This window comes from Hypanus sabinus, chromosome 26 (assembly GCF_030144855.1).
Source record: "Hypanus sabinus isolate sHypSab1 chromosome 26, sHypSab1.hap1, whole genome shotgun sequence".
NCBI lineage: Eukaryota > Metazoa > Chordata > Chondrichthyes > Myliobatiformes > Dasyatidae > Hypanus > Hypanus sabinus.
In genome coordinates, this window is record NC_082731.1 from 17,015,772 (window position 1) to 17,038,561 (window position 22,790).

Genomic DNA, 22,790 nt, shown 5'->3' on the forward strand with positions numbered 1-22,790 from the left:
GTTACAGCGGGACATTGATAGGATACAAAACTGGGCTGAGAAGTGGCAGATGGAGTTCAACCCAGATAAGTGTGGAGTGAACACCAGGAAATCTGCAGATGCTGGAAATTCAAGCAACACACACAAAATGCTGGTGGAACACAGCAGGCCAGGCAGCATCTATAGGGAGAAGCACTGTCAACGTTTTGGGCCGAGACCCTTCATCTATCCTGAAGGGTCTCGGCCCAAAACGTCGACAGTGCTTCTCCTTATAGATGCTGCCTGGCCTGCTGTGTTCCACCAGCATTTTGTGTGTGTTGTTTAAGTGTGGAGTGGTTCATTTTGGTACGTCAAATATGATGGCAGAATATAGTATTAATGGTAAGACTCTTGGCAGTGCAGAGGATCGGGGGATCTTGGGGTCCGAGTCCATAGGATGCTCAAAGCAGCTGCGCAGGTTGACTCTGTGGTTAAGAAGGCATACGGTGCATTGGCCTTCATCAATTGTGGGATTGAGTTTAAGAGCTGAGAGGTAATGTCGCAGCCCCATAGGACCCTGGTCAGACCCCACTTGGAGTACTGTGCTCAATTCTGGTTGCCTCACTACAGGAAGGATGTGGAAACTATAGAAAGGGTGCAGAGGAGATTTACAAGGATGTTGCTTGAATTGGGGAGCATGCCTTCTGAGAACAGATTGAGTGAACTCAGCCTTTTCTCCTCGGAGCGATGGAGGATATGAGGTGACTTGATAGAGGTGTAAGATAATGAGAGGCATCGATTGTGTGGATAGTCAGGGACTTTTCCCCAGGAATGAAATGGCTATCACTAGCGGGCACAGGTTTAAGGTTCTTCAAAGTAGGTACAGAGGAGATGTCAGGGGTAAGTTTTTTTTTTATGCAGAGAGTGGCGAGTGCGTGGAATGGGCTGCTGGTGCCGGTGGTGGAGGTGGATATGATAGGGTCTTTTAAGAGACTCCTGGATGGCTACATGGAGCTTAGCAAAATAGAGGGCTGTGGATAAAGCCTAGGTAGTTCTAAGGTAGGGACATGTTCAGCTCAGCTTTGTGGGCCGAAGGGCCTGTATTGTACTGTAGGTTTTCGATGTTTCTGTGATTCAGGAACAGTTTCTTCCCTTCTGTCACCCCGTTTCTGAATGGACATTGAACCCATGAACCCTAACTCACTACTTTTTTGCCCTTCTTATTTAATTTTAATTATGTATGCTTTAACTGTAATTGGCTATTTTTATGATTATATATTGCACTGTACTTCTGCCGCAAAGACAACACATTTCCCGACACGTGCCGGTGATATTAGACCAGAATCTGAACTGGAAACTCTTGTTCCAGATCCTTGGATTCCGACAGCTGAGGCTCGGCTGTGTCTGGGAGATGAACCGGCTGCCAGTCCCTCAGCCTGCGGACTGAGGGGAAAGCCTTGGCAGCATCAGCCATTGCTGCCTCCGGACGAGACATTTTCACGAACCCCGGACCCGTCACGGGCCCCGCGATACGCATGCGCCGCAAGATGGCGTTGGCAGCCCCCATCATCAGTGGAAAATTCCCCGGGGTTCGGGTGTGAAGCGTGGAGCTGAGAGAGAGGGGGAAAGACGCGGGACCATCCCGGGGTCCGCAGTGTGTCCGGCGCCCGGGGTAACTGTCCCTCAGTCCGGCTGCGGACGCCGGGCTGATGAAAACCCGCCGGAACCCCGCTCCTACCTGCTCCCGATGCCCCAGAGCCGCTTCTCCACTGGGCGCATGCGCGGATTTGGCAGCTTGCTGTGATCTATGCGCATGCGTCCAGGTTGACAGCGGACGGACGGCGATTTCTGAAGCGCTGGGCTTTCTGGGTATGTGCGGTGCCATTTCAAAGTTCAAGGTTCAAAGTGTTTTATTTTCAAAATAAAGATATGTCACCATATATAACCCTGACATTTTCTTGTGGGCATATTCAGCATATCTATAGCATAGTAATGATGACTGAAAGATCAAGTAGTGAGCAGTAGGCAACAACCTGTGCAAATGCAAATATAAATAAATAGCAATAAATAATGAGAACTTAAGTAATGAGAATAATAATGAAATTAAACATGAGATAACGTGCTTTAAAGTGTGATCACTGCTTGTGGGGTATTTCAATGATTGGGCAAGTGAAGTTGAGTGTAGTTATCCCCTGTTGTTAAAGAGCCTAATGGTTGTTCAAGAGCCTGTTGGCTTTCACCCTTCCTTGTGCAGCTGGATCCTGGATTTCCTGTCAGATCGCCAGCAGATGATAAGAGTGGGCTCCCTCACCTCTGCCCCTCTGACTCTCTACATGGTGCCCTTCAGTGCTGTGGCCTAAGCCCCCTCCAGTACTCTCTCTATATTCATGACTGTGTCACCAACCACAGCTCCAAGTTGCTAATTAAATTTGCTGATGATACAACATTGATTGGCCTTATCTCAAATAATAATGAGGCAGCCTACAGAGAAGAAGTCATCACCCTGATGCAGTGGTGTCAAGAAAACAACCTCTCCCTCACTGTTGCAAAAAGAAAGGTGCTGGTTATGGACTACAGGAGGAATAGAGACAGGCTAACTGCTATGTATCAATGTATGTGGGGTTGAGCTTTAAGTTCCTCGACATACACATCACCAAGGGTCTCGTGGTCTGTACATCCCGGCTGTGTAGTGAAAAAACCACAACAGTGCCTCTTTCACCTCAGATGGTTGAAGAACTTCGGCATGAGCTCCCAAAATCCTAAGGTCCTTCTACAGGGGCACCAGGCTGCATCACTGCTTCTACTTCCCTCTGTCATGTACCCCGTGACCGGGTTACCAAACCAGCAGAAATGGAATGATACGTTGGAGTCTGGTGGTACTACAACTAAAGGTGTTTATTAGTAAACTAAGTAAAACGGTATCAAAAATGCAAATATATATATAAAACAGGTTAGCAATGATAAATACAGAAGTGTAGGAATAAGGATCAAAACCAAGCTCTATCAAAGTCTAGGGGTAAATGAATAGTCTTAAGATAATGCAGAGTTCAGTTCAGTTCAGTTTGGGTTGAGGTAGTTGCTGTTGTGACATTGGAGAGATAGAGTGAGCGAGCAAGTGAGAGTTGAGCAGTTGCAGCAGGCAAACCTTCCGTTGTCTTCAAGTTCTGTTGTACTGTTGTGGTCATCGATTATGACCCTTCCGTTCCTGGCCAGACCGTTCTTCAGTGGTGGACTTGTCACCCAGGCGAGGGTGGACACACACACAAGCCCCCACCGGTCTGCCTTCACACACTGTGAGCCTCTGACCGATTCCCCCGAATCGATCCTCCAAGCCCCCACCTTCCTGTGGGTGCACAACACTCTTTCAGTGTCCAGTGGCGTGTCTGCCTGTGTCTCAGCAGACTCATCTTTTATCTCTCCAGCCAGGGAACCGGCCATCCATCAACTGATCATGTTCATCAAACTGGGCCACTCCCTGCTGTCTCAGCAGGCACCTGGCACCACTCTGCTGGGTCAGCAAGGACTCACACAAGCAGGCAGAGTCCTTGGAAGTAAAGTCAACAATCAGCAGAGAAGCCATAATTTTAAATCCTTGTATCTCTCTCATTATCAGCATATGCAGCATGGCGCCTCTCTCCCTCTTTATCCCTCTCTGTTGTTAGCAGTATAGTTCACGGGGGAGTCAACTCTGGACCCCATCTCCCCATGATTTGCTCATCACACATAACACCTCAATTGCAGGACTCTGCAGGGAGTGGTGCGGATAGCCCAGTACATCTGTAGACATGAACTTCCCACTATTCAGGACAGTTATGAGACAGGTGTATAAAAAGGATCGGAGGATCATTTCTGCAAACTGTTCCAGCTGCAGCCATCCGGGAAACGGTACCGCAGCATGTCCTGTTGTACATACTATTTATTACAAATGACTATAAATCATTGTACATTTAGACCGGGACATAGCAAAGATTTTTACTCCTTATGTATGTAAAGGACATAAGAAATAAAGTCAATTCAGTGATGGTTGAGGAGTAGTAATATTCTTGAACCTGGTGGTGCGAGTCCCGAGGCTCTTGCACCTTCTACCTGATGGCAGCGGAAAGAAAAGAGCACGGTCTGGCCAGTGGGAATCCCAGATGATGGATGCTGCTTTCCTATGACAGTGTTTCATGTAGATGTGCTCACTGGTTGGGAAGGGCCAATAGCCAATACCTGTTGGAGGTCTTACCAATTGGCATTGGTGTTTCCGTACCAGGCTGTGATGCAGCCAGTCAATATACTCCCCACTACACACCTTTAGAAGTTTGTCAAAGTTTAAGCTGTCATGCCGAATCGCCACAAACTCCTAACGAAGTACAGGTGTTTGGTACTTTGTTCACAATTGCACTTATTATTGCACCAAGGACAGGTCCTCAGCAATAGTAAAATTCACGAATTTAAGACTGTTGACCCCCTTCATCTCTGATCTTCTGATGAGGACCTCTGATTTCCCTCTCCTGAAGTCTATAATCAGTTTTTTGATCTTGCTGAGATTCAGAGAGGGGTTGTTTTATGACACCGCTCAGCTATATCTTGAATCTCCTTGCATACGCCAGTTCATCGCCACCTTTGATCTGGCCTATGACCGTGGCGTTGTCAGCAAACTTCAGTATAGCATTGGAGCTGTGCTTAGCCACACAGTCGTAAGGGTAAAGTAGAGCAGGGGGCTAGGCACACAGCCCTGTAGGGCACCTGTGCTGGTGGAGATCGTGGAGGAGCTGTTGTTGCCAAACCTAGCTGACTGCGGTCTGCAAATGATGAAATCCAGGATCCAATTGCAGAATGAGGTATTGAGGCAAAGGTCTCGATGCTTACTGATCGGTTTTGAGGGGATGATGGTATTGAATGCTGAGCTGTAGTCAATAAAGAGCATCCTGATGTATACACCTTTGCTGTCAAGGTGTTCCAGGATTGAATAAAGAGCAAATGAAATGGCATCTGTTGTGGATCTGTTGCTCTAGTAGGCAAATTGGAGCAGATCCAAGTCGCCTCTCGGGCAGGAGCTGATGTTTCATCACCAACCTCTCAAAGTTCTTCGTCACTGTGGCTGTAAGTACAACTGGGCAATAGTCATTGAGACAGGTCACCGTGCTCTTCTTGAGCAACGGGGTGAACAAAACCTGCTTGAAGCAGGTGGGTACTATGTAATGCTGGAAAGAGAGGTTAAAAATCTCAGTGAACACACCAGCCAGTTGATCATCGCAGGCCTCTGGTGTGTGTCCAGGTACCCAGTCCAGTCTGGATGATCTCCATTGGATTCACCCTCCAGAAGGCAGCCCTCACATCAGCTTCAAAGACCGAGACCTTGGGATCATCAGGGAATGTGGGAGCTCTATGTTCTGATGTTCAAAGCGAGCATAGAAGGCATTGAGCTCATCTGGAAACAAAGCCCTTCTGTCTCCCACGTCGCCTGATTTAACTTTTAGGGTATCGGCAAGCACTGTTTCCGCTTCAAATCCAGTCAATGTTTTTACGTGGAGAACTCAGCAGCTACTTTAACACAGCAAGCTCGCACTTGATATATTCAATATCAACCTGCTTCAAAATCAAAGTCTACACACAAGTGCAGATAGAAACCAAAAACACAACAGATTCTTCAGATGCTGGAAATATAGAAGAAGACACAAAATGAGGAATTAAGCTGGTCAGTTACCAGCTATGCCGAAGAATAAACGGCCGAGGCCTCGGGCTGAAAACATTCTCTATTCCTGAAATACTGGTTGTTAATTCCACTGCACTGATACTGCTTCACTGCTGAGTTCCTCCAGCATTTTGCAGGGATAAACAACTTTTTTCCCCCACAGTCAATCAGTTTCTACATGTGAATTCCATCCAAACTGAGAGCCAGTCATTGGCACCTCCCTGCCATAAACTCTCCGGCCACGCATCAGGTCAGATCACAGACGTAGTGATTCCTCCAACAATAAAGCAGTTGAGCGTCTGAATGAAGAACTGCTTGGGTGTTCTCAGGGCCCCGGTCTGACTGAGATTCAATGAGAAGTTAAAACAGAAAACTTCATTTCAGGAGCAGAGCAGATGCGCGTTTCCAGCTGGGAAGAGATTTCACTTCTGTTCCAGGGATCGACAATCATATGTTGTCATTACAAATGTAATCTGCTAACTCCTTCAATGAATCAAAAACAATTTATATGTCTTTTCTCCAGGTTGGTTCATACTCATCTCATCCCTGCTGTTTGGGTTCTTCGTGCTACAGCTGTCTTCTCACGCATCTCCTCCTCCACACTTAAGCAATTCGACTGCTGATCCTGACCAACACAGCAGATCTGATGCACTGTTACATTTGAGAAACCCATCCATAAATACTTTACCTTTTCTACCTGTAGATTATTTACAAAATATATCAATAGGTGAAGGACAGCATTTCAGCTGATAGAATGTTAGTCTCCATGGTAACCTCTGACATCACAGCAAGGCCCAACACCATTTGCAGGAACAAGACCTCATATTCTAACTGAGCACAGTGGAGGCATTCGGACATAGCATCAAATTTTCTGTCCTCCTATCTGATGTTGTCCTGTTGCCCTCCATCAATCTATGACTTGGCTCAGTTGGTCTCTCTCTATTAGTATAGCTTCACATAGTCCCACAGACCTACTGAGAGCGCATGGTAATGACACAGCTACCACTAGACACTTTCCAATTATTCTGACCCTCCCAACATTTGACAGTGGTAAAGTCAACACTAACAACATCTTTGAACCTCAAGAGTAGGTGATCAGGCTTCCTTCTTGGAGACTGACACTGTGTGGGAGTTTTGTGGTGTGAAGGTTACTGGTGACTTGTTATCCAGTACTTTGTTATGTACGCGCGGAGAATGGTAGAGGAACGTGGTCTCGGCGGCGGAAGGTCAGACCAGAGGGCGTTGAATGAAGGTGATTTTCTAAAGAAGCAAAGGTGATCTGATGATTTTGTTTCTTTCTGTGCTGCACTAAGTGGCGTTTGAATTCACAGTGAGGTAGATCCAGTACTTGTTAACTTCAGTCTCAATTACATCCTTAATCTCCCAAAACGTGGGTATCAGACCATTCGAGGACCTACCATTACTCAATTTCACCCTGCGATTCAATAAGCAGAAAGTAGACACTCCACTTCAGAATCGGGTTTACTATCACTTGCTTCTATCTCCTGAGATTTGCTGCTTTGAAGCAGCCGTATAGTGCAGTGAACGTGCATTTCTCTTCCTCAGGCCCTGGGGATTTATCCACCGTACTGAGCTTCAAGACCGCAAACTCTGTAAACTGTATAGGGAACAACCTGCGGATTGGCGTGAAAGCAAGGTTCATGGTGCCTTCTTCACCCACCAGTGCCCATGATCCAGAAACCAATCCATCCATTACGCTCACAGTGATCCGACACCAGAACCTTTGCTCTTGGGCTCATACGCAGAAAACTCCCCAGGGTCTCACATGCAGATCCTGGGGCAGAGGGAGAGAAGGACAGAGGCTGTCTGGAGTTGAAGGGTCATGGTGCCATTGGAAATGTGTACAAGCCCACCACGGTCGTGTCATCGATGAACTTGATGATGTGGATCGAGCTGTGTGTTGAGCACAGTCGTGGGTCAGCAGAGTGAACAGCAGTGGACTGAGCACACAGCCCTGGGGGGGCCCCCGTGCTCAGTGTGATGGTGTTGGAGATGCTGCTCCCGATCCGGACTGACTGAGGTCTCCCAGTCAGGAAGTCTAGGATCCAGCTGCAGAGGGAGGTGTTCAGGCCCAGTAGGCTCAGCTTTCCAATCAGGTGCTGGGGAATGATTGTATTGAATGCCAAACTGAAGTCTATGAACAGTATTCGAACATATGTGTCTTTTTTGTCCAGGTGGGTGAGGGCCGGGTGGAGGGCAATGGTGTCATCTGTTGAGCGGTTGGGACGATACGCGGACTGCAGAGGATCCAGTGAGGGGGGCAGCAGGGTCTTGGTATGCCTCATGACGAGCCTCTCGAAACACTTCATGATGATGGATGCAAGTGCAATGGGACGGCAGTCGTTGAGTCAGGACACTGAAGACTTCTTTGGCATGGGGATGATGGTGGCGGCCTTGAAGCCCGTTGGAATGGTGGTGCAGCTCAGGGAGATGTTGAAGATGCCAGCTGGTCTGCACATCCTCCAAGCACTCTGCCAGGAATATGGTCTGGTCCAGCAGCCTTCCATGGGTTGACCCTGCACAGGGTTCTCCTCACATTGGCCGTGGTGAGACGCAGCACCTGGTCATTGGGAGGAGGGGTGGTCTTCCTCGCCACCACGTCATTTTCTGCCTCGAAACGGGTGTAGAAGTTATTCAGCGCATCTGGGATGGAGGCATTACCTGCACAGTCAGGCGATGTTGTCCTGTAATTGGTGATGTCCTGGATGCCCTTCCACACGCGCTGTCCTGGAAGTAACTGTGGATTCGCTGGGTGTGTGCACGTTTTGCCTCTCTGATGGCCTGGGACAATTTGGCCCTCGCTGTTGTTAGGGCTGCCTTGTCGCCTGCTCTGAAGGCAGAGTCACGGGTCTTCAGCAGCGCTTACAGCTCTGCGGTCATCCATGGCTTCTGGTTGGCACGTGTAGTGATGGTCTTGGACAGAGTAACATCATCAATGCACTTGCTGATGTAGCTGGTCACTGATGCCGTGTACTCCTCTAAGTTGGTAGAGTTGCCATCGGTTGCAGCCTCCCTGAACATGTGCCAGTCAGTGTTCTCAAAGCAGTCTTGAAGAGCAGAGATGGCTCCTGCTGGCCAGGTTTTCGCCTGCTTCTGAACTGGTCTGTATGCTGGGATTAGCGTAACAGAGATGTGGTCTGAGTAATCAAGTAATCAAGCTATGCTGGCTCTCCCTGATTTCTGAATGCTTACATGTCCTATCCCTAAACATTTTCTCCAGCAGTTTGACTGGTGTGAGACTCACTGGTCTATAGCTCCCTTCTTAAATAGAGGGACAACATTAGCTACTCGCCAGTCCTCCAGGACCTCGCCTGTGGCTAGAGAGGACAAGAAGATACTGGTCAAGGGCCCAACAATCTCATCTCCTGCCTCCTTCAATACCCTGGGTTAAATCCCACCAGGCCCTGGGGACTTATCCAACTTAATACTCATTCAGAGGCCCAACACTTCCTTCTCCTTGACCTTTAAATGTTGTAACATATTTATACATTCAACACTGATTTCCTGGTCCTCCATTTCCTTTCCCTTGGTAAATACTGAAGTAAAGTGCTCACTAAGTACCTCACTCACATTCTCTGCATCCAAGCAAATGTTCCCCCTTTATCCTTGAGTGGTCCCATCCTCTCCCTAGTTATCCTCTTGCTCTTGATATATGTATAGAATGCCTTGTGATTGACTTGCCAAGGACTTCTTATGGCCCCTACCAGTTTCCGAATTCACTTTTGTTAGTTCTTCTCTGGCTTCTTATACTCCTCTTGTGCTTTGTTTTAATCGTGACTTCCAAAGCTTTACATCCTTTTCCTTTTTCTTCTTGACTAAACATCACCTCTCTGGACATCCAAAGTTTTCTTACCTTTCCATCCCCGTCCTTCCTTCGAACAGGAACATCCAATTCCTGTACTCTGTGCAACTAATCTTTAAATACGGTACTCTCCACATCTGATGTGGACTTTCCAGAGAAAAGATATTTCCACTTAACTTTCTTAGTTTCTGCCTAATGCTCTCGTAATTTGCCCGACTCCAATTTAAAAACTCTTCCATGAGGACCATACCTATCCTTACCTATAGCTATCCTAAATGATAAGGAGTTGTGGTCACTGTTCCCTAACTGTTCACCTACTGAAAGGTTAGTCACCCAGGCCAGGATCATTACCCTACAGCAGGTCCAGTACGGCCCCTCATCTCATTGGACTGTCCACATATTGATTTAAGAAAACTTCCTGGACACACTTAACAAGTTCAGCCCCATCTGAACCCCTTACACCAGCAGGTCCCAGTTTATACTACGGAAGTTCAAATCCCCCAGGAAAACAACCATATTATTGTTAAACATTTCCTTAATCTGATTGCATATCTGTTCCTTGTGTGGCTATTAGGGGCCTTGTAGTACAATCCCTCAGTGTGATTGCACCCTTCCTGTTCCCGAGTTCCACCCAAATGGACTCAGTGTCTGACCCTCCATTACGTCTCCTCTGAGTACAGCTGTGATATTGTCCCTGATTAGTAGCCCAGCTCCACCCCCTCTTTCATCTTTTCTAAAACTTCAAAAACCTGGCACATAGTCACCCATTGCTGCCCCTCTCTTAACCAAGTGTCAGTAAAGGCCACATCATCATAGCTCCATGAACTGATCCACACTCTCTAAGTTCATCACCTTTACCCATAATATTCCCAGCATTGAAACACACACACTTCAAACTATCCGACCCATCATACCTGATATTTCGATTTTGCCTTTCAACACTTCCCCTGACAGGTCAGCGACGCTTGTTTAGAAGGAGACCTTTGCAGGCATTTGGGCTTCTTCCAGTGGCCCGAACAGAGGCAGGAGCAGATCACAGTGATGAGGTTTCTCGCAGGTTGGCGAAGCTTGTTTAAAAGTACAGAAGGGACAAGCAGGGTGGCCTTTGTCCGGAGTAGGCCAGTGGTGAGAGTAGGAATCTCAGGCTGTGGCTTGAAAGAGACATGGCTCCGGCTAAGTTTCTATTCATGTTCCCATTTTACCCTCTCTTACTGTGTCTAATGTAGTAAATCACTGTTGTGTGTTCTTCATCCCGGATGTTGGATTCCTGGGAGACCCAGGCTCCTAGGGAACTACATCTGCATGAAGTGCATTCAGCTGCAGCACCTTAAAGACTGTATTACGGATCTGGAGCAGCAGCTGGACAACCTTCAGCTTGTACAGGAGAGTGAGGAAATAACGGATCAGAGTTACAGGGAAGTAGTCACCCCAAAGTTGAAGGAGGCGAGTAGCTGGGTGACTGTCAGGAGAAATGAACATGTGAATAGGCAGTTTGCGCAGAGCATCCCTGTGGCCATTCCTCTCAATAATAAGAATACTGTTTTGGATACTGTTGTGGAGGATGACCTCCCAGAGAAATGCCGTGATGACTGGGTTACTGGCATTGCACATGGGTCCATGGGGCAGAAGGGAAAGAGGGAGAAGAGGGGAGCGGGAGTGATAGGGGTCACAATGGTCAGGGGAACAGACAGAAGATTCTGCGGACAAGAATGGGACATCCAGGTTACAGGCACTGAGCACGGGTCCGTGGTGCAGAAGGGAAAGAGGGAGAAGAGGGGAGCGGGAGTGATAGGGGACACAATGGTCAGGGGAACAGACAGAAGATTCTGCGGATGAGAATGGGACATCTGGATGGTATGTTGCCTCCCAGGTGCCAGGATCAGACATCCACAACATTTTGGAGAGGGAGGGGGAGCAGCCAGATGTCTTGGTACATATCGGTGCCAATGACATAGGAAGAAAAAGCAAAGAGGTCCTGAAAAGAGAATTTGGAGAGCTAGCTAGAAAGCTGAGAAGCAGGACCTCCCGGGGAGTAATTTCTGGATTGCTGCCTATTCCATGTGCCAGTGAGGGTAGAAACAGGATGATCTGGCAGATTAATGTGTGGCTGAGAAGCTGGTGCAGGGGACAGGGCTTCAGGTTCTGGGACCATTGGAATCTATTCTGGGGAGGTATGACCTGCTCAAAAGTGATGGGCTGCTCCCGAACCTGAGGGGAACCAATATTCTCCTGGGCAGGTTTGTTAGAGCTGTTGGGGAGGACTTAAACTAATCTGGCAGAGGAACGTGAAAGGAATGAAAGGACTCAGGATAGGACAGGTGGTAAAAAAGCTAAGATAGTGTGCAGGTAGACTAACAGGAAGAACAGGCTGATGATAGGACAAAATTGCAGCTAGCAGGGCGAGTATCAGTGCATAATGGATGCAGAATCACTCACTCATGGCTTGGCTTCGCGGACCAAGATTTAGGAAGGGGGCAGCCCATGTTTGCTACAGTCGTAGACATGGGCGTGTCCTTCAGTTTGTGCAATGGTTTTTTTTTAGGTGGAGTGTAGTGGGCACGGTACTGGCCCCACACTTTACACCCAGGGTTCATCTGCCATAGCCGAGCAAGCTGGGATGGTGACAGCGAGGTCCTCGGGTGATAGGAGTGTTACGTCGGAGTGTCCTTCTCCCAGGTGGGTGGCCTGACAAGACTGACGACCCCCACCTGCCCAGGTTTGGAGTCAGAGTTGTCATTCTGCAGCTTTTTGACACGGAATCAAAAACAGTAGCAAATGCAGTACTCAAAGTGTTATATCTCAATGCATGGAGTATAAGAAATAAGGTGGATGCACTATTACACATTATCAAGTGGGTATCACTGAATCACGGCCAAAGGATGGCTGTAGTTGGGACTTGAATGTCCAAGGGTACACATTGTATCGGAGCGATGGGAAGGTAGGCAGAGAGGGTAGCATGGCTAAGCTGGTAAAGAATGGCATCAAATCAGTAGAAAGATGTGACATGGGATCGGAAGATGTTGAATCCTTGTGGGTTGAGTTAAGAAACTGCAAGGGTAAAAGGACTTTGATGGCAGTTATATACAGGCTTCCCAAAGTCAGCTGGGATGTGAACCAGAGGTTACAATGGGAAACAGAAAAGGTGTGTCAAAAGGGCAACATTATGATAGACATGGGAGATTTCAACATGCAGATTGATTGGTTGGGTTGGTAATGGATCACAAGCCAGTAAGTTTGTTGAATGCCCACGAGATAGCTTTTTAGAGGTGTTTGTTGTTGAGCCTAGTAGGGGATCAGCTATGCTGGATTGGGTGTCATGTAATGAACCTGAGGCGATTAGGGAGCTCAAGGTAAAAGAACCCTTAGGAGGCAGTGATCACAGTATGATTGAGTTCAACTTCAAATTGGATAGGGAGTGATGTAGCAGTATTTCAGTGGAGTAAAGGAAATTACAGTGGTATGAGAGAGAAGTTGGCCAAAGTAAATTGGAAGGCAGGGATGATAGCAGAGCAGCAATGGCATAAGTTTCTGGGAAAAATGAGGAAGGTGCACGATAGATGTATTCCAAAAACAAAGAAATATTCAAATAGCAAAATAGTACAACTGGGGCTGACCAGGTAAGTCAAAGCTAATGTAAAAGCACAAGAGAGGGCATACACAAAGCAAAAATTAATAGGAAGACAGAGGATTGGGAAGCTTTTAAAAAAACCTACAGAGAGCAACTAAAAGAATCATTAGGAGGGAAAAGATGAAATATGAAAGCAAGCTAGCAAACAGTATCAAAGTGGATAGTAAAAGCTTTTTCAAGTTGAGATGAGAGTGGATATAGGATGTAGGACCACTAGAAAATAAGGCCAGAGGGAATTGGGAGTCCTCCCAATTCCCTAACTCCCTAGAGGTCAGCTTATAGGTAGAGTCGGTGAGGAAGTCAAATGCAATGTTTGCATTCATTTCAAGATGTCTGGATTACAAGAGCAGGGATGTGATGCTGAGGTTTTATGACACCGGTGAGGCCTCACCTTGAGTGTTGTCAACAGTGTTGGGCTCCTCATCTAAGAAAGGATGTGCTGACATTGGAGAGGATTCAGAGGAGGTTCACAAGGATGATTTCAGAAATGAGGGAGGGGTTTATCATATGAGGGACTTTAGATAGCTCTGTGTCGCTGGATTCTGAAGGATGGGGGGAGGGGAGGGATCACACTGAAACCTTTTGAATGTTGAAATGCCTAGAGAGGGTAGATGTGGAAACAATGTTCCCCATGGCAGGGGAGTCTAGGGCAAGAAGGCACAGCCTCAGGATAGAGGGAAATCCATTTAAAAGGGATGCGGGGAAATTCTGTTATTGTCACTTTTCACATTTCTCTTTGCAGTAAAGACAACTCTGTTTCCCTGGCAGTACGCATGTACAAAGCTATTCAGCGAGTTAAACAAATTTTCAAAAATCAACCGAGACGGAAGCTTTCTTCAGGGTTTTTAATCAGACGGGAAACATTGCAAGAACTCAGCACTAAGATGAGAAATTCTGTAGATGCTGGAAATCTGAGCAACACACTCAAAATGCTGGGGAACTCAGCTGGCCAGGCAGAACCTATGGAAAAAAGTTGACCGATGAAGGGTCACGGCCTGAAATGTCGACTGAAACTCTTTTCCATAGATCCTGCCTGGCCTGCTGAGTTCCTCCAGCATTTTCTGTGTGTTGCTAAGACCTCAGCGCCGTTGGATGTGATCTTATGCAACCTGAGATTAGAGTACGTCAGCATGTCTAGCACCACATTCAGCACACTGACCGCTTCCTCTGCATTAGAGAATGACTGAAGACCATCATCAACATGGAATTTCCTATGTATCTACGTGCTTCAGTTCTGAATTCCTTCTCTCCCTCAATAGCCGTCCTCTTAAGGCCATAGATTGCTACAGCAGGAGAGGGACAGTTACCGCACACATGAAGTCTGATACGGGACTCCAGAATCTCATTGTCTAGTTGGAGGTTACAAAACCACAAGGATCTGAGGTAAACTCGGTGACCCTCTCTCACTAGGAAACTGTGGAACAGTGGTTTGATGTCTGCCATCACTGCGATGGATTCGGTTCTGAAGTACGAGACCCCGAGCAGACTGCTATTGAGGTCAGGACCCCACAAGAGTGCATTGTTCAGTGAGACATGTTTGAAGTGCATACTTACATCAAAGACAATTTGTACTGTTCATAATCGCATGCACTGTTATCTGGCATCTGCCTGATGGAACTGACCCTCTAGTTTGCTGTGGTTTTCTCAATTGGCATCCAAGAGCTTCACAGAGATCATATTTTGTACAGTGTGAATCAGTTGGGCTTTATGATGACCTACTGACACTGAATTTTCCAAATTTCACACCTCACCTGCAAGCGTGGCATGTAGACTCCACTCATTTTTCCTGTAGTTTCTAGCTTTTTGGTAGAGAAAAAGAAAGAGTCTCCTGTATCAGAAAAGTTGATATTGAAGACTTTGACTCACCAGTACCAGAGGAATGGATAAAAGGAATGAACTGATAAGATGTTGGGACACAAAGACATCTTTTCTATGATGAGTACGATACTTTTTTTTAAAGTACTTACACTATCAGAGTGACAGAGGAAACAGCTTTCAGAGAGAGGTCTCGCCGGTTAACACCAGCAGAGTTTGAAGATGTTACGCATCTCCTACTGAAAATGAATGAAGCTAGAATTGTCACTGAGTTAAGGAGTCCCTATGTGTTATCTATAATTATTGTGATGAAAAAGAACAGGAAAATATGAATTGGATGATTGTCACTAAACACATGTACAATCCCAGACACACACACAGTTCCATTGTGATAGAGGATGCTCTGGCCTGCAGACGTGGAAGAAAATGGTTCAGTGTGTTGGTTCTAAGAACCAGGATTACCGTAAGATATAACAGCAGAATTAGGCCATTTGGCCCATCAAATCAGCTCCACCATTTCATCATGATTGATCCCATTTTCCCTCTCAGCCCCAATCTCCTGCCTTCTCCCCATTTCCCTTCATGCCCCGACCAATCAAGAATCTATCAACCTCTGCCTTAAGTATACAGGCGCCTATGGCAAAACATTCCACAGATTAACCACTCTCTGGCTAAAGAAATTCCTCCTCATCTTAGTTCTAAAAGGACACTCCTCTTTTCTGAGGCTATGTCCTCTGGTGTTAGATTCTCCCACCGTCGGAAACATCCTTTCCACATCCACATTTCACCATTCACCAATGGTCTTTCACCATCCAATGTCACACCTCATTGAATATATCAAGTGTTACCTAATACCGATGAGTGAATCTGCTAAAGGAAAAAGAGCATTCTTATGTCCTCGGAGTTTTTCCCAGTTTGAAAGGAGGCCCCAGGGCATATCAGCAGCACTGGCTCGCTTCCGACGTGTCATGGAGCAGACTGCTGGAGACATGAACCTGCTTGAAGTAGTTGTGTAATTGGATGATCTCACAGTGTTTGAATCAACACTGGAGCAGCAGGAGACAAGGCTACTGAAGGTGTTAGACTACCCGAAAGCTGAACGTTTAAAACTGTCTCTGGACAAATGTGTCTGTAAAACATCAGTCAACTATGTACGACACATAGACTCTCAGAATAGAGGGGCTACAGATCCTTCTAAGATAGAGGCGGTAACCACATGACCAAGAACTGTGAGTGCTCCGCACTCATTCCTTGGATTCCGTGCGTACTACCGGAGATTTGTAAAGAATGACTCCAGAGTGAGTCTCCATTTGAATCAACTCTTTGCAAGACTGAAGAGCTGATAATGGACTTCAGGAAGGGTAAGACGAGGGGAAACAAACCAATCCTCAGAGGGATCAGAAGTGGAGAGAGTGAGCAATTTCATGTTCCTGGGTGTCGATTTCTCTAAGGACCTAACCTGGATGCAACATATGGGTGCAGCTATAATGAAGACAACATAGTGGCTATATTTCAGTAGGAGTTTGAAGAGATTTGGTTTATCAACTAAAACACAAAAACTTCTACGAATGTATCATGGAGAGCATTCTGACTGGCTGCATCGCAAAGGACCAGAAAGCATCCACAATTGCAAAAGCTTTGTTGGGAGAAATACTTTATTCATTACGGCCTCCCGAGAAGGATGCACAGTGATCAGGGAAAGGATTTTGTGAGCAGTCTCATACATGTGTTACTGAGCTTGTTTAGAGTCCAGAACTTCAAGGACAATGCTATATCATCTTCAAGATGATCCTCAGCCTGAGAGATTCAACAGGACATTGTTAGACATGCTCAGAACTCTTGATGCCAAGAATAATAATAATTAGCATCAGCATCTTGGACATTTGGTACACAGTTGTAACTGTACTCAGAATGAAGCCACTGGCTACTTGTCATACCATTTAATGTTCGGACGTGAAGCCAGATCACTCCTGCAGAAACACCACTAGTCTCCAGTAACAAACCCAAAAAGGCCCCCTTAGTCCCATTCTTTCAAATTTCCTTTTGACTTGCCGTGTTCCTCTAGCATTGTGTGAGTATTACTCTGGATTTCCAGCATCTGCAGTCTCTTGTGTATTACACAGAAAAGAACAGGAAATAGGGAGGTTAACAACCAAAGCCATTCTTCCTCAGCACAAAGGTTTGAGGGATGAAGAACATGTCGCACATAACTGCATTGAGCTTGTATTCAGTCTGCAGAAAGTCATGCAGGAAATTCAAGGGGAACCTTTTCACCCACAACTGGTGACTATTTGGAACCCATTATCACAGGGAGAATGACAGGTGAAAAGCAGGGATGGATTTAAAAGGACATTAGTGGAACAGAAACATGGGCACGGACCAGCTGGACTGTGTTGGCTCCGAATGGTAAACTGGGTGTGTTGTAGATTAACTAAGTACCTGAGACAATGTTTAAAATGGAAATCATCTATTTGTCACCGATCCAGAATATTAAACTCCATTCCCATCATATCAACAATAAGAAATACTTCCCATCACAATCACTAGGGTGCAGACTTCATCTAAGAGATCAACAATAATTACAGTCTGACACAACAGTCACTTTTGAATGTGTCTCTGGACTCAGAAGCTGTGAGGGTTAAATATCCAGCAGGCTGCTTACTTAAACTCGGTAGTGTGAATTCGGTAGTGCTTCACAAGGTGGGCTGACTGAGTGAATCCCTTCCCACATTCAGAGCAGGTGAACGGTCTCTCCCCAGTGTGAATTCGCTGGTGTGCCAGTAGGTTAGATAACAGAGTAAATCCCTTTCCACATTCAGAGCAGGTGAATGGTCTCTCCCCAGTGTGAATTCGCTGGTGTGCCAGTAGGTTAGATGACGAAGTAAATCCCTTCCCGCATTCAGAGCAGGTGAATGGTCTCTCCCCAGTGTGAATTCGCTGGTGTGCCAGTAGGTTAGATGACCGAGTAAATCCCTTCCCACATTCAGAGCAAGTGAACGGTCTCTCCCCAGTATGAATTCGCTGGTGTGTCAGTAGGTTACCGAACTGAGTAAATCTCTTCCCACATTCAGAACAAGTATATGGTCTCTCCCCAGTGTGAACTCGTTGGTGCACCAGTAAATTAAAAGACTCAGTAAATTTCTTCCCACATTCAGAACAAGTATATGGTCTCTCCCCAGTGTGAACTCGTTGGTGCACCAGTAAATTAAAAGACTCAGTAAATCTCTTTCCACATTCAGAACAAGTGAACTCCCTGGTATGAACTCGCTGGTGTGAAAGCAGTTTTGATGACGAAGTAAATCCCTTCCCGCATTCAGAGCAGGTGAACGGTCTCTCCCCAGTTTGAACTTGCTGTTGTCTCATCATGTGGGATGCAACAGTGAATCCCTGTCCACACACAAAACTGTGGAACAATCTCTCTCGCACGTAGACTTGGTGAATCAATCTTTTCCCATAGGGTAGGGTTCTCACCCCAACACTGAACACGTGTTCGGATTCTCCTTGCTGTGAGTGCTGTGCTGTCTTCTCAAGCACCTCCTCCTCTGCAGTCAGAGATTGATTGTTTTCAAGAGCTGGTGAGCTGACAAAAACAGCAGAATTGATGTGTTTTTATCTTTAAGATTCCCATTCAGAAATTCTTTGATGTTTCAAACCTGCAAGATGATTTATAAAAGACATCAATGGATGAAGGACAGTATTTTAAATTAAACAGTTTTAGTCTCTAACATATAGTGAGATTCAGCCCAAGTTGGAGAAACAACTCCTTATCTTTCACCTGGCCACAGTTCAGGAATCCTGACTGACAATTCCTGTCCTTCCGCCTCTGTACCAGAATGGACACATCTGCCCATCATCAAGCTGTGACTTGGCTCAGTTTGTCTCTCCCAGTCAATATTATTTCAGGTTCTGGGCACGTCCCACAGAGCTACAAACAGCACATGATATTACACAGCTGCTCTGGAGGCTTTCTAAGTACTCAAACCCCCCTCCCCACCAGTGTGAGTGCTACAGGTCACTGGTTCCCCAGACAAAGGTGTCTGATATGCAGTAAGTCTGTTCCCAGAGAGAATGGGATTAAACATGTTCTAGCAGGTAGAGAGATCCAGAACCAGAAGAGGTAGAACAAGGGCAATTTTAGAAAAGATTGAAAGCAAATGCAAGGCTTTGAGACCACAAGATATAGAAGCAGAAGTAGGCCATTCGGCCAATTGAGTCTACTCCGCCATTTAATCATGGGCTGAACCAATTCTTCCAGTCATCCCTTCCCCTGCCTTCACCGCTTACCCTTTGATGCCCTGGCTAATCAAGAACCTATCTACTTTTTACCTTAAATACCCCCAATGAATTGGCCTCCACAGCTGCTTGTAGCAACAAATTCCACAGATTTACCATCCTCTGACTAAAGTAATTTCTTTGCAACTCAGTTCTAAAAGGACTTCCTTCAATCCTGAAGTCGTGCCCTCTTGTCCTAGACTCCCCTACCATGGGAATCTGTTCAGGCCTTTTAACATTCAGAATGTTTCTATGAGATCCCCCCCTCATTCTTCTGAACTCTAGGGAATACAGCCCAAGAGCTGCCAGATGTTCCCCATACGGTAACCTTTTCATTCTTGGAATCATTCTCATGAATCTTCTCTGCACCCTCTCTAATGTCAGTATATCCTTTCTGAAATAAGGAGCCCAAAACTGCACACAATACTCCAAGTGTGGTCTCACAAGGGTCTTATAGAGCCTCAACATCACATCCCTGCTCTTATATTCTATACCTCGAGAAATGAATGCCAACATTGCATTCGCCTTCTTCACCACCGACTCAACCTGGAGGTTAACCTTTAGAGTATCCTGCACAAGGACTCCCAAGTCCCTTTGCATCTCTGCATTTTGAATTCTCTCTCCATCTAAATAATAGTCAGCCCATTTATTTCTTCCGCGAAAGTGCATGACCATACACTTTCCAACATTGTATTTCATTTGCCACTTCTTTGCCCTTTCCCCTGAACTATCTAAGTCTCTCTGCAGGCTCTCTGTTTCCTCAACGCTACCCACTCCTCCACCTACCTTTGTATCATCAGCAAATTTAGCCATAGTCCAAATCATTGACATACATCGTAAAAAGCAGTGGTGCCAACACTGACCCCTGTGGAACTCCACTGGTAACCGGCAGCCAGCCAGAATAGGATCCCTTTATTCCCACTCTCTGTTTTCTGCCGACCAGCCAATGCTCCACCCATGCTAGTAACTCCCCTGTAATTCCACGGGCTCTTATCTTGCTAAGCAGCCTCATGTGCGGCACCTTGTCAAAGGCCTTCTGAAAATCCAAGCACACCACGTCTACCGCATCTCCTTTCTCTACCCTGCTCAAAGAATTGCAGTAGGTTAGTCAGGCAGGATTTTCCTTTCAGGAAACCATGCTGGCTGTGGCCTATCTTGTCATCTGCCTCCACGTATTCCATAATCTCATCCCTAACAATCAATTCCAACCACTGATGTCAGGCTGACTGGTCTAGTTTCCTTTCTGCTGCCTCCAACACCTCTTGAATAGCAGAATGACATTTGCAATTTTTCAGTCATCCAGTACAATGCCAGAATCTATTGATTCTTGAAAGATCATCGTTAATGCCTCCGCAATCTCTCCAGCTACTTCCTCAGAACCCGAGGGTGCATTCCATCAGGTCCAGGAGATTTAGCCACCTTCAGACTATTGAGCTTCCTGAGCACCTTCGCAGTCATAATTTTCCCTGCAAAAACTTCACTTCCCTGACACTCTTGAATGTCCAGTATACTACAGATGTCTTCCCCTGTGAAGACTGATGCAAAATACACATTCAGTTCCTCTATCATCTCTGCATCTCTCATTACAATATCTCCAGAGTCATTTTGTATTGGTCCTATATCTACCCTCAACTCTCGTTTACCCTTTATATACTTAAAAAAGCTTTTAGTATCTTCTTTGATATTAGTCACCAGCTTCCTGTCATAATTCATCTTTTCCTTCCTAATGACTTTCTTAGTTTCCTTCTGCAAGTTTTTAAAAGCTCCCCAATCCTCTATCTTCCCACTAGCTCTGGATTCCTTGTATGCCCTCTCTTTTGCTTTTACTTTGGCTCTGACTTCACTTGTCAGCCACGGTAGTGTCCTCCTTCCCTTTGAAAATCTCTTCTTATTTGGAATATATCTGTCTTGCACTTCCCTCATTTTTCACAGAAATTCCAGCCATTGCTGCTCTGCTGTCCTTCCTGCAAGTGTCCCTTTCCAGTCAACTTCAGCCGGTTCCCCTCTCATGCCACTGTAATTTCCTTTATTCCACTGAAACACTGACACATCGGATTTTATTTCTTCCCTCTCAAATTTCAATGTGAATTCAATCATATTGTGATCCTAAAGGTTCCTTAACCATAAGCTTTCTTATCACCTCCAGATCATTGCAAAACACCCAATCCAGCACAGCCGATCCCCTAGTGGGCTCAACAACAAGCTGTTCTAAAAAGCCATCCCTTAGACATTCTACAAATTCTCTCTCTTGAGGTCCAGTACTGATCTGGATTTCCCAATGCACTTTCATGTTAAAATCCCCAACGATTATCATGACGTTGCCTTTTCTATCTCCTGCTGTAATTTGTAATCCACATCCCGGCTGCTGTTTGGAGGCCATTGGGGTCCTTTTACCTTTGCCATTTCTTAACTCAACCCATAGAGACTCTAAACCTTCCAATCCTATGTCACCTCTTTCCAATGATTTAGTATTATTTCTTATACAGAGCCACCCCACCCCCTCTGCCTACTAACCTATCTTTCCGAATATCCTTGGATGTTCAGCTCCTCGTGGCAGCCATCCTTCAGCCAAGTTTCAGAAATGGCCACATCATATTCGCCAATCTGTAGCTGAATTTGAAGATCGTTCATTTTATTTCTTATGCTGCGTGCATTCAAATATAACACTTTCAGTCCAGTATTTGTTGCTTTCTGTTTTAATTGCACCATACCTCAATTGCCCTGTAACTCATCCCACTGGGCAGTGATTACGCCTCATCTCCTGCCTGTTCTTTCTACCATCTCTGTTGCACGTTATCTTTGATTTATTTCTGTTTTCCCCCTCCTCAGCCCTATCACTCCAGTTTCCATCCCCCTGCCAAATTAGCTTAAACCCTAACAGCTCTATTTAATGTGCCCACTGGGATATTAGACCCCTTTGGGTTCAGGTGTAACCCGTCCTTTTTGTACAGGTCACACCTCCCCCAGAAGAGGCCCCAATGATCCAGGAATCTGAATCCCTGCCCCCTCTCAGCCACACATGAATACGCCTGGTCATGCTATTCCTGCACTCGCTAGCACGTGGCACAGGCAGCAATCCTGAGATTACTACCCTACAGCTCATGCTTTTCAGCTTCCTAACTCCCTGAATTCTCTCTTCAAGATCTCCTCCCTTTTTCTACCTACGTCACTGGTACCAATGTGTACCAAGACTTCTGGCTGGTCACCCTCTCCCTTCAGAATACTCTGCTCCCGATCTGAGACATCCCGTACCCTGGCACCTGAGAGGAAACACACCTTGCGGGTATCTCTATCAGGCTGACAGAACCTCCTGTCTGTTCCCCTCACTATGGAATCCTCTATGACTACCACATTCCTCATCTTCTTCTCTCCCTTCTGCAGCACGGAACCAGGCTCAGTGCCAGAGACCTGATCACCGTGGTCGTCCTCCGTCAGGTCATCCCCCTCAACAGCATCCAAAACGAGATCACGATTACTGAGGGGGATGGACACAGGGGTACTCTCTACTATCTGAACTCCTTCCTTCGCTTCCCCGTCCGTCACCCACTATCTAACTCCTTGGGGTGACTAACTGCCTGTAGCTGCTCTCTATCTCCTGTCCGCCCTCAATAATA

The 22,790-nt window shown here is 46.2% G+C and overlaps 1 protein-coding gene across 1 annotated transcript in view; it reads right to left on the reverse strand.

Annotated features, from left to right (window-relative positions):
- The window catches only part of LOC132381661 (gastrula zinc finger protein XlCGF57.1-like), a 38,139-nt gene that overhangs the window by 12,176 nt on the left and 3,173 nt on the right, over positions 1–22,790 (reverse strand). Inside the window, exons 3-4 of the mRNA XM_059951266.1 lie at positions 21,691–21,786; positions 17,567–18,557 (exon numbers count right to left, since the gene is read on the reverse strand). Of these exons, the coding sequence (XP_059807249.1) occupies positions 17,567–18,270 (704 nt within the window). The 5' untranslated portion in view covers positions 18,271–18,557; positions 21,691–21,786. The remainder of the gene's footprint in view (positions 1–17,566; positions 18,558–21,690; positions 21,787–22,790) is intronic.